The sequence below is a fragment of the Lampris incognitus genome, chromosome 5 (assembly GCF_029633865.1).
Source record: "Lampris incognitus isolate fLamInc1 chromosome 5, fLamInc1.hap2, whole genome shotgun sequence".
NCBI classification, from domain to species: domain Eukaryota; kingdom Metazoa; phylum Chordata; class Actinopteri; order Lampriformes; family Lampridae; genus Lampris; species Lampris incognitus.
The window spans coordinates 49648435-49661047 of NC_079215.1; the positions used below are offsets into that span (position 1 = coordinate 49648435).

A 12613-nucleotide genomic window follows, 5' to 3' on the forward strand; every position below is an offset into this window, starting at 1 on the left:
CCAATGACCACTAGATGGCGCCAAAGACGACTTTCAAATTAACAAAGGACTAATCGTCATCAATAACGCAAATTTCATTGTAAGACACTGATTTACACAACTTTGGCGTTTCTGTCCATTCAAAACGTGCCCTTCTAAAAGCCCGGCCCATACGCCTTCGACCTCGGCATAATTCACATTGATACAATGGACCGGCCTCATCTCGTTCCCTCGATGAATCTGGCAGGTGTGTGTGATTGAGCCTGTTGTGAGCCGACCCGTTAAAAAAAAAAACCCCAGCATAGCTACGGAGGTCGCTTTTATTCATTTATTTGTTTTGTTTTTTTCGTTTTTTTTTTTTTTTTAATTTAAGAGTTGGTGGTCAACATCTTCTGGCCGGGGCCGAGAGGCGCCAAGAACGTTCAAGAGAGCAACGTAAAAACAGCCGCTCTCGCTTTAAATGGCTCCGGGCCTCACCTGCGTGTTAACTCCGGGACTCGCCGGTGCTGGTTGGACGACGATGAGCCGGTGGGCAGACGGAGAACACGAGATAAAAAAAAAAAAGAAAACCGTGTCAAACTCCACTGACTCCCGGTTCAACGTGTCCGATCAGTGGCCACTACTAGTCAGTGGAGAGCGTCCCCACCTCCCCTCGGTACTGCAGGGCGAAGCTGTGCAGAGGGAGCGGAGACACCTACAGAGGAGCGTCCCGGAGCAGCTCCCCGCAGGACACCTGTGGAAAGTCGGGCGGAGGTAAGATAAACACAACTTCTGAAAAAGACGCCTGTGTGTATTTGTGTGTAGGTTGTGTGTGTGTGTGTGAGAGATTTTGTTTTTTTTTGTTACTCCAGCTTTTACGTGGTCACTGAATAAAGCTAGTACCATCCTGCCAGGAGGAAAGTCGCAGATGGTTCGCTCCTGTAAGGGCTCTGGTGTCGCTGTTATAACGTAGATTTGAAGTATCTGGTTTTTGTCTCCCTCAGGCACTTTCGGATATTTAAATGAGACACATAAATGCTCACAAAGTAGCTATTCGTGGATAAATGTCTCTGACTGAGCAGTCGTAGTCGGTGTCTTTTTTAGAGCAACGTGTTTTCTTTTTCCTTTGTTATCACAGCTGTCATTGTCAAAGAAAAAGAAATGACCGAGAATATGCTATTGTGGTGGTCTTTCCTTTTTATTAGATTATATTATATTAGTAATACTGGTTAAATATTGCCAAAGCTACTCTCAGGAACAGCCTTCTCTGTTTTTTTTGTTTTTTTGTTCTCAGACACTGTTGTCAAACTAGTTTATCCACTTCCCGGGCCTGTATAGTGCAAGGCAGACCATTCATTCTACTGAGGAAGTCCCACAAACAATGCCAGCCTTCAGTTGGTTACAGTGAAATCAGATCTTTATTAGCAAAGTATTGCAACTATTTCCCCAGAAAACTAATTGACCTTTTTGACAAGGTGTAAACACAGCACTCACAGTTTGGAAAGCCTTGCTCCTCCTCAAAGTCCCTCTCTCCTTTTTCTCTGTGTCCGGGACAGTCAGCCAGGATGATCCCAGTGGGCGAATTCCGGAACTTTGCCTCGGAACCAAATCCGAAGTTTCGGGTTCTAAAGCCATGGTGGGATGTTTTCTCAGAGTACCTGTGCATCGCTATGCTCATGATCGGGGTCTTTGGGTGCACTCTACAGGTGAGGGGGAGGAGGGGGGCTCCACAAACCAGCCACTTTACTATCTATGATCGTGACCTTTTAATTCTTCAGATTGTAGGTTATATGGGAAGAAATGTCCAGTTACATTTATCATTCCTGACCTCCTTGAGTGGGGTGCTGCATTTTGCATCTCTGTGCTTGCATAAAAACTATTGTGGCTTGCCAGGAGAACAACAATAATTGGATCATGAAGGCCTTTGAGATACGGTCATGCAAATACAGTGCTGCATACCCAACTGTTTTTATAAGATAAGATTATAATGTCTGACCTTGAGGTTAAGCAAAAACAGAGGCAGTGTAACCGAGGTTTCATTATCTGTCATCTTTCTGTGAATTCTGTTGGCTAACATTCTACTTAACAAGTGTCTCACCACTCAGTTTGCAGGAATGTGTCTTAAACTAGGGAACTGAATATATCTGTGAACATGTGACGTTGATACATTGGAACTTTCATAACACCCCCCCCACTATTATTTTGTTAGAGAATGAGTAAAGCATATATACAGCATGCATATATGCTAAAGTTGCATATATTAATGTACTCTTCTTCATTCAACCAATAAGCAACATGTTCTTTTCAAACGACTCGGCCATTATCATGACAAATGTTTTACTGATGTGTTTCAAACCTTGCACACATGCTTTCATTTCATATGAATGTTAAGTAATATATTATTCATATATTTCTCATAACGTTTTTACTTGGTATACTTCGGATTTTACAGTACTAGCGGTGTTGTGTTTAATGTCCCTTTTCCCCCCATTTCAATTTTAGACATCTTTCCCAGGCTATATACTATTATCAACTGCTGCAATGAGTCAGTTTCACCATAAGATCACTAAACTTTCATCTAATTTTATCTATACATACTACAAAGAAAATGAACAGTTTATATTCCATTGGTAAAACTCCGATAGTTGAACGAGAGCTGCTGAGTGGTTCGAAAGCAGGAGAAAAACCAAGGCACATTTGTGATTAAACCATTTAACCTAATTAACTACTAACTAAACCTACCCACAGGCCAGTATGTGCCAACTGATGATATGCTTTGTTAATATAAAATAAAAGGAGACCATTCCCTAATTCCCTTGGCAAACCATGCTAAAATGTATAATCCATTAACTGCAATAGGGAAGACTCTTAAGTCCAAGTTCAACTTTATTGCCATGTGTATTAGAATACAAGGAAATTCTTGTGCTCTGGCTCTCTCTACCTTAAAACAAAGGACACAAGGACACACCATCCCCAAAAAACAACAACAACACTACAGACCTACAAAGACTATGTACACATGAATTCATACATTATATGCACAAAATACAGTACACAACAACACAACAACGTAATATGGGTGTGTTAGCTGTTCAGCAACCTGACTGCCTGTGGAAACAAACTATTACTGAGACGGGTGGTGTGTGATTTGATGCTCCGGTAATGTTTTTTAGATGGAAGGAGCGAGAACAGAACCTGAGCAGTTGGCTGGTGTCCTTAATGATGTTTTGGGCTTTCCTTTTGCAGCAAGTGGTGTAAATATTATGAAGTTGTGGTAGTTCCATGCCAACGATTTTTGCTGCTGTCTTCACAGTCCTTTGCAGCGGTCTGCAGTCCTGAGCAGTCAGGTTGCCAAACCACACTATGCTGCAGCCTGTCAAGACAATGATACTGCGATAAAAGTTCACAAGAATTTTGGTACTTACACCAAAATTCTTGAGACACCGCAGAAAATACAGTCTCTGCTGTGCCTTGCTTTGGTTGCAATTAATGTTGAGAGACCATGCAAGGCTGTCTGTGATGTGTAAACCAAGAAATCCAAAACTGTCCATAATTTCGACAGATTACCCATTGATGGAAATAGGAATGCAATTCCCCAACAATGATTTCGTTGGTCTTATTGATATTAAGAGAGGTTGTTATCATGGCACCATATGATTAAATATTCCACTTCCCTCCTATAGGCCCTATCATCGCTGTCACTTATTAGTCCAACCACTGTGGCGTCATCTGCAAATTTAATGATGCTGATATTGTCATATTTGGCAACACAGTCGTGTATAAACAGACTGTACAATAGGGGACTGAGACAGCAGCCATGAGGTGCACCGGTCCTAAGAACTAACGTGGTTGAGTATGTTTTACCTATTCTCACAGTCTGGAGCCTGCCTGTCAGGAAATCAAATAGCCAATTACAGATGGAGTTGCCCAGACCAAGACCTAATCATAATAATGCATTTTATTTATATAGCGCTTTTCATGCTACTCAAAGACGCTTTATATAAATTAGAATAAACTAAAAGCAACACACCAAAAACATAAATCACAGATGAAAGAAAGTCTGAAGAGGTGAGTCCTGATTAATGACTTGAATGTGGGCAGATCGGAGCAGTGTCTGATGTGCTTGGGGAAGGAGTTGCAAGAGGAGGGGCAGCGGGTCGAGTGCTCGGTCCTTAGTCTGCCCTGCCTCAGATTAGGGGTGGATAAGAGGGCGGGGGTGCAGGAGAAGGCAATGGAGAAGAGGTGTGTCTTGAGACGGGGTTGGAAGAGTGGGAGGGATTCTGAGTCTCTAATGATTTGGGGGAGTGAGTTCCAGAGCCTGGGAGCTGCCCTGGAGAAGGCTCGGTCACCAAAGCTGCAGAGGTTGGACCTGGGGGTGGAGAGAAGGGAGACTGAGGTGGATCTGAGGAACTGAGAGGGTTGGTGGGAGGAGAGGAGGTCGGTGAGGTATGGGGGGAGCCAGTTAGTGAAGGGCTTTATAAGTGAGAACCAGGATTTTGTAACTGATCCGGTGGGAAATGGGTAGCCAGTGGAGGTCTTTTAGGACTGGGGTGATGTGGTGCCAGGACCTCTGAGTTTCAACACCAGTTTGGATGGTACAATTGTATTCAAAGCAGAGTTGTAATCAAATAAACAACATTATGACATAAGTATTTTTCTTTTCAAGGTGTACTAAGGCAGTATGCAGAGCAAGCGAGATAGCGTCATCTACAGATCTATTGGAACAGTAGGCAAACTGTAATGGGTCAAAGGTAACAGTAATGTTGCATTTTATATATATTCCAGGCACTTCATAATAACAGAGGTCAAAGCAACAGGTCAGTAATTATTAAAGCAAGAGACAGGTATTTTCTTAGGTACTGGCATGATGGTGTTTTCTTAAAACACAGTGTAACCACACAGTGACAGGGACCGGTTAAACATTTCAATAAAAACCTGAGATAGCTGAGTGTAACATACCTTTAGGACACAGGAAGGGTTACCGTCTGCGCAGGCAGCTTTACGAGCCTCAACCCTTGGAAAAGTTTTACTAACATCAACCTCTATCACCTGCAGATCGACTTCATCAGGTGGGCACTGGGCTGCTGTCACTGGGTCCAAGTTGTGAGCTTCACAGCGGGCATTGAGGTTGTTAAGCTCATCCAGGAGATAGGCAGAAGTGTTGATAGCCACGCTGGGTTTAGATTTATAGTCCGTAAACGCCTGCAGCCCTCTCCACATGTGCCGCAAGTCACAGCCACTTTAGTCCCAGTTTGTTTCTATATTGTCTTTTACCGGCTTTGATGGCTCTCCTTAATTCATACCTGGATTTGTTTGCAACATTCCTTTTCCCCCGATTTAAAAGCAGTGGTACGCTCCCTCAACCTTAGGCGAATGTTGCTGATAATCCAGGGCTTCTGGTTGGGATAAGAGTGAATAGGCCGTACTGGGATACAGTAAATACAGAAAATCCTCACTGTCAGGTGAAAAGAAGCAGCTGGTGAATCCACATGTATCAGAGGAGGCATGCGGTAGTCTGCAGCCCTCCCCGGATCAGCAGAGGGGGTGGAGCAGCGACCAGGACAGCTCGGAAAATAGGGTAATTTGCTGAGTACAATTGGGGAGTAAAAGGGGCGAAAATCCAAAAAAGGAAATGGCCTCTGGGTGCAAGTTCTTCTGCCTGCTAATGGCTCCATAGAGTTCCTCCAGCGCCGCTGTGGCTTTAGCTTGCGACAGTATGTAGACAGCAGTTAACATGCAGGGGAATTCCCTTGGGAGGTATAATGGTCTGCACCTTATTGTTAGTTGTTCCAGCACAGGTGAACAGGACTGAGAGACTATTTCCACCATGAGAGCACAATGAATTGTTAATAAAGAAGCAAATACAACCTCCCTTTACCTTGCCAGTAATCGTCATGGAATGGTTCATGCGGTGCACAGAACAACCCTCCAGTTGTACAGCCCTTTCAGGTGTGTTAGGGCCCAGCCAAGTCTCCGTAAAGCAGAACACAACAGTTCTTCATGTCCCTTTGAGAGCTTATTCAGCAATGAAGTTCGCCCAGCATGTCCACTATGCTGGGAATCGGGGGCTGGGTAGGACGCCGTTGTAGCCTCACCAAGGCGCCACCTCATTTACCTCAACTACGGCAGTGCTGTCTGCAGCCATTACTCCATGGTAATACCTATTTGGTTTAGGTAATCTCTCTCGGGTAGTCCTGTGGCTTCCAGCTGTTGGGAATGTCTAATCTTATGTCCAGTAAAATCTGGTGATCGTAGGTAATTGTGTAAGACGTGTTTTATGCAACAAAGGTGACATATAACATGAAAACAAACTAGAAACAAAAAAAGAAGGTGAGAGCAGCTCGTATCGAGTCGCAATAGTACGGCGCCATCAACAATATCTTTTTTGGACTTTGTTTTTTTTCTAATTGAAAAGCAGTATCATAATAATAATGATAACAATTGTTATCATGTAATTATTAGTATAATATGATTATTATATATATGTAGTAGTAATAATAATAATAATGATATTATGACATGAAAGTAACAAGGCACTAAAGTATTATAAAGTTCACTGCTATTAAAGAACACACTGACATAAACTTACATCTCAGTGTTGCTTTTATTGGCAGCTGTTGTCGACCATAGCCACACCTCACAGATCGACATTATTATTTGTCCCACACACAGGTTGTCTATTCCTGCACATAATCCCGTACCACTAACATTTGACCTGGCAACAGTGCACCCCCCCCCCCCGGAACTGCAAAACATCACCCCCAACTGTGCACAACTAATACTGATACACCATGGTGAACTTGCGCACGCTACACTACGCCCCTTTATTAAAGTCCTCGAGCCAGAGGACAAAGTTTCTGTACCTCAGCGGAGTTCTACATTGCCTCCTTAGTTGACTCTTAGGCGTTGTGTCCCTTGGTCGGTCCTCCCCTGGCTCTGGTTGGAGTTGCCCCGCCCCCCAAGGAGGTGAGCTGAGCACTGGGGAAGCAGACTGGGTCCCACTTATTGTGTCGTCAGGGCTGGCTGCTGCAACCCCCCCCCCTCTACAGACATCACGGCAGGAAACATGGGTGTGCCCCCCCCCAGTCACCTGAGGTGTTCAGAGCCCCTGTATGATGCCAGCTGGTCATGGTACAGCACCACTTTGCGGCCCCGCAGAGGCAGCTGTACCCGATAGACAGCCTCTCCTAGCTGCTCCAAGACTTAGCAGGGCCCCACCCAGTGGCTGTCCAGTTTAAGACACCTGCCCTTCTTCCGGGTCAGGGTGTAGACCCAAACTAGCTCCCTAGCTGCAATGTGTTGCCCCCTGGCACAGAGGTCATAATTCCTTTTCTGCTGCACCCCTGCACTCTGCATTTACTTCCAGGCATATGCATGTGCAGTGTCCAAGCCATCCTGAAGCTGCCTGGTGTAGTTCGGGCCTGCAGGGGCAGATGGTACATCTGGGGTTCATCCGAAGGCCAGCACCACAGGGTTCCTTATTTCCCTACTCAACATGAAGAGAGCCGGTGTGCATGAAGTTGAGTCCTGGACTGTAGAGCAGCATACCATGAGGACAAGGGGTAAGTGCATATCCCAGTCAAGCTGATGGGTGGATGTTAGAATGGATAACTGTTCAGCTAGGGTGTGGTTGAACCACTCCACTAACCCATCACTCTGGGGGTGGAGGGGTCTTGTGCGAGTCTTAGTGATTCCCAGCCGCTCATGCATGGTGGAGAAAACCCTGGACTCAAAATTTCTCCGCTGGTCACTATGGATGGACTCCGGGACCTCAAGCCTGCTAAACAACCCCTCAATCAAGGTATTAATGACCCCCTGGTCTGTCAGTGCATAGGCTTCTGGCCATTTAGTGAAGTAGTCCACAACAGTGAGTATGAAGCGGTTCCTTTGAGTTGTGCGTGGGAATGGCCTCACAATGTCAGTACCTACCTGCTACATGGGCTCCCCTACCAGAAATTGCTGTAGTTCAGCCCTTGACTGGCCCTGTGGCCCTTTGCAAGCTGTGCAGAGGTTGCGGCGCCTGCAAAAGTCCTCAACGTCCCCCCTCAGTCATCCCAAGTAGAAGGCTTGACGCAGTTGGTGGAGCGTCTTCATCACCCTAAAGTGACCCGAGCCTGCAGAGCCATGCATGGTTTTGAGAACCGCCTCCTGCATCCCCCTGGGCATACCACTTGCCACCTCTTCTCCCCAGTTGCTGGCTCCACCCAGGCTCACTGGAGGATCACATCTAGCAGCCGCAGAGTCTTGAACTTGTCCCGCAGCCCTTTGGTCCATGGAGAGAGAGCTGCCACCTCCTCCCATGGCAGTCGCTGCTGTGCACCCACCCACAGCATCACAGGCTGCAGGTCCTGGTCCTGTCGTTGCTCTGTGGACCAGTCCGTAACAACCACCACCTGCAGCTTTCTATCACCAGCACTGCCATCCTGCACACTTCTCTGTCCCACTCGTCCACCCCCAGGACCAGCTCATGTTCCCTGGCTTACTGCAGTCACAATACCGGCAGCCCTCTGAGCTGCATGGCTGACAAAACGGCATGTCTGTGTTGCCATACCATTCTCCTGTATGTTGGGTTACGATGAACTCGTAGCACTGCAACTCCCCCAACCAATGAGCCAACTGCCCCTCTGGCTCCTTGAATGTCATCAGCCACTACAAAGAGGCTTGATCATTGTGTATGGTGAAAGGCCGGCCACATAGGTACTACTTAGTGTCAGATGGCAAAGACTACTGCCAGCAGCTCCCTGTGAATGACACAATACCATCGTTCAGCTTTGCTCAAAGCTTTGCTGTAATAGGCCACAACTTTCTCTGTGTCTGGCCACACCTATGACAGGACCGCGCTTACCCCCTCCCCACTCACATCCATATCTAGGACAAAGGGTAAATGGGGGTCAGGGGGCTCCAGGATGGGTGCGCTTGTCAGGGCCTGCTGCAGTGTGCGAAAAGCCATTTCTCAGTCCTGACCATAGGAATTGCTGGTCTTTCTGCAGTAACTTGTACAAGAGGGATGCGATGCACAAAACCCCCCGCATAAACTTCCTGTAGTAGGAGGCCAACTCAAGAAAACTCCATCTCAGAGCAGTAAAGATAGCCTATGCTAACGAGGCAACTGTCCAGTCAACAGCTAGTGTCGGTCCTCCTTTCACAGAATGTCCATATAGTTCAATATTAAGTTTACTTCTGTCACTGTTGAAGCATTCACCGGTATTAAGGAACACACTGACGTAAACTTAGAATTCAGCGTTGCTTTTATTTGCAGCTGTTGTCGGCCACAGCCATGCCTTAAAGATCGCCATTATTATTTTTCCCACACACACAGGTCATCTCTTCTTGCACATAGTTCCGTCCCACTAACAATTGACCCGGTAACAGTGCACCACCCCCCAGAACTGCAAAACATCACCCCCAGCTGTGCACAACTAATTCTCATACTCAATGGTGAACTTATACACGCTACAGTATTTATTGGTGAAAAGCTCTTTTCTTTTACTTGAGTATCTACATATATAACTCTTGACTTGTGTCAAAATTTAGCTACAGTAGCAGGAATTATCTTCTTGTGTTAGTATGCAAATCAAAACACATTATCATTTATTCATTTTACTATGCACTTATTCTTTCCCTCTTTGTTTTAATTTACAAGTATACCTACCTTTCTTCATTCATTCATCACTTTATTCATTCCATAGCTAACACAGGACAAGATTTCCTGTCTCCCAAGCCACTTCACCAGCCCAACCCCAGAAGCCATTGACTGCAGCCACATCCGGGACTACGGGGAGAACGAGACATGGGAGCACTCCCTTATAAAGCCTGTGAGCCCCATCATACGGGAGGTGTTTGGTCGTAAGAACAACCTTGACATCCATCAGTATGTGTTTGTCAACCACTACTGCTATGAGAGGGCTGTTCATTGGTATGGAAAGTACTTTCCGTATCTGGTTGTCATACATACTATGATCTTCATGGTAGCCAGCAGCTTTTGGTTCAAATTCCCTGGAACCTCTTCTAAAATAGAGCTCTTTGTCACCATCCTTGGGAAGTGTTTTGATTCACCCTGGACCACTCGGGCCCTGAGTGAGGTTTCTGAGGAAAGAGGTGAGGAGAAATTAGTTATTATGAGGAAGAGCACCATGACAAAATCTACCCCGGATGCACCAGAAGTGGAGGAGGAGACTATGGGACTTCTGCGATCCTCCTCTGTCAAGTCTAATCCAGATAAGAAGAATCCAGAGCCTCAACCAGCTGCCTCAGTCCTGGATAAAAAGGAAGGAGAGCAGGCCAAAGCTCTGTTTGAGAAGGTGAAGAAGTTCAGAACTCATGTGGAGGAGGCAGACATCTTGTATGTTATGTATGTGTTACAGACCTCCCTCAAAGTCTTCAAGTTCCTGTTAATCACTATATACAGTGCTGCACTGGTTCCCAACATTCAGATTGTTGTACGTTGTCTTGTTCCTCCTGAACTGACTGGTTTTGATATCTATTGCTGTAATCACAACAAGGCCCATCTTTTCTCCAAATTAGCCTACTGCTACATCTGTTTTGTGGGAGTGTATGGACTTTTATGCATCTACACCCTTTATTGGTTGTTCCATCGACCTCTTAAGGAGTACTCCTTTGAACATGTAAGACTGGAGACAGGTATCAACGACATTCCAGATGTGAAGAATGACTTTGCATTTCTCCTCCACCTCAGTGACCAATATGATGCTCTTTACTCTAAACGCTTTGCCTTCTTCCTCTCTGAGGTCAGCGAGAGCCGTCTCCGCCAGGTCAACCTCAACCATGAATGGACTGCCAAAAAGCTGCGCACCAGACTCGCAAAGAATGCCAGTGACCGTCTAGAGCTCCACTTGTTTATGTTACCTGGGCTCCCAGACACAGTTTTCGAGATTCCAGAGGTGGAGTCACTCAAACTGGAACTCCTCACAAATGTCACCATCTCGGGGAATGTGGCACAGCTTGGTTCACTCCAGGAACTTGTACTGATCCACTGTCCTGCCAAGCTCCAGCTAGCTGCCCTGATCCAACTCAGGGAGCATCTCAAGGTCCTGCGTTTGGTGTTTGAGAGTTTAGAACAGGTACCTCTGTGGATGTACAACCTGCACAACCTGGAAGAGTTACATCTAAGTGGCCCTTTGAACAATGATGTCTCCCGGAGCACAACTCTGGATTCCCTCAGAGAGCTGAAAGTTTTGAGCATCCTTACCCTCCGCAGCAACCTCACTAAGATACCACCAAGTATAGGGGATGTCGCTGTGCAGCTCCAGCGGTTGTGCATATATAATGAAGGTTGTAAGCTCCAAGCCTTTAGCATCCTCAAGAAACTAACCAACCTGGTCTCCCTGGAGCTGGTGGGGTGTGAGCTGGAGCGTATCCCTAGCGCTGTCTTCAGCTTGTCTAACCTTCAGGAACTAGACCTCAAGGAGAATAAGCTGAACACTGTGGAGGAGATTCTAAGCTTACAGCATTGTCAGCGGCTGGTGACGCTTCGCCTTTGGCACAACAACATCACCTACATCCCCGAGCACATCAGCAAGCTGCGCTCCCTGGAAACTCTGGATATCAGCTGGAACAAAATCAGAAATCTCCCCTCAAGGATGTTCTATTGCACCAAACTAAGACACCTGGATGTCTCCCATAACCAGCTTACCTCCCTCCCTACTGAGGTGGGCATCCTGCAGAGTCTCCAGTTCTTCTCTGCTGCCTTCAACTCTTTGGAGACACTGCCAGAAGAGCTCTTCTCCTGCAAAAGGTTAAAGATCTTGGCCCTTGGAAACAACCGTCTGACCTCCCTGAGTCCCAGGGTGGCCAACCTGGCTCAGCTAGTCCGACTAGAGCTCAAAGGGAACCGTCTAGAATCTCTACCTCTTGAAATAGGACACTGTCCCTTACTTAACCTCATGGGGGTGATTGTAGAGGATAGCCTGGTGAATCAGCTGACGTCAGATGTAAGAAACAGAATGTCTGATTTAGATGAGTCAGAAGTTATCAATGAATTGTAAAGGTTTTTTTTTTTGTAGGGTTGTCTTCAGTGTTGCATTGATGACAGAATATGTCGAGTATCAAATTATACCAAAAGGTGGATATTTTTTTAATGTGGTATAAAACAAAAGGGAAACCATAACCTAAGTATGGCAGGATAAATTGTGAATTAACTCTGAAGAATTTTGATCTAAACTTTTCAATGAAGAGCTTCTTTTTTACACTCATGGACAACGTAGTATCATGTAACTCAAGGTCAAATATAATAGATGAATGACCAACTTTTTTTTTTTAGGAGAAAACATTTTAAACTTCGATACAAATGTGCTTTTATAAATGTTTTTTAATATAAATGATGTCCTACAAATACTGTCTTACGTCCTTTTTAATCGAACTGGATTGTTATGCTAGTAATTTTTCTGGCAGAGGCAAGGGCTTAAGGGGGTTTGGGGAGGGGGGGTCATACTGGTACATTGATACATCATGGTAAATGCTAAATGAAGCAAGTCTTTTACACTTAACACACACGACACTGCATTCCAAACTTACCTTTCATACGTCACAGGCCAAAATGTTAATTCATGCTGCTATTAGTTTCAGTGTAAGTTTTGTGGATTTTTGTATGACTTGAAAGGAGAAGGTTACTATCCTGTAACCTGTTCAACAAGTT

The 12613-nt window shown here is 45.5% G+C and overlaps 1 protein-coding gene across 2 annotated transcripts; it reads left to right on the top strand.

Moving 5' to 3' along the window:
• Window positions 1-385: 385 nt before the first annotated feature.
• On the top strand, window positions 386-12302 carry si:zfos-323e3.4 (volume-regulated anion channel subunit LRRC8E). Of its 2 annotated transcripts, XM_056280164.1 has the most exons (3): window positions 386-732; window positions 1515-1664; window positions 9648-12302. In XM_056280164.1, exons 2-3 carry the CDS (start codon window positions 1524-1526, stop codon window positions 11961-11963), a joined length of 2457 nt encoding a protein of 818 aa, XP_056136139.1. In that variant the 5' UTR covers window positions 386-732; window positions 1515-1523; the 3' UTR covers window positions 11964-12302. The 2 variants fall into 2 exon arrangements, with proteins under 2 accessions (XP_056136139.1, XP_056136140.1); XM_056280165.1 differs by lacking the exon at window positions 1515-1664 and having other exon boundaries at window positions 578-732.
• Window positions 12303-12613: the final 311 nt, after the last annotated feature.

What these genes read in the sequence shown, in the direction of transcription:
- si:zfos-323e3.4 (XM_056280164.1), top strand. Translation starts at nt 1,524, where the DNA reads ATGATCCCAGTGGGCGAATTCCGGAACTTTGCCTCGGAACCAAATCCG. An exon ending in TCTTTGGGTGCACTCTACAG is followed by an intron (nt 1,665 to 9,647) that starts GTGAGGGGGAGG and finishes TTCATTCCATAG; the next exon opens with CTAACACAGGACAAGATTTC.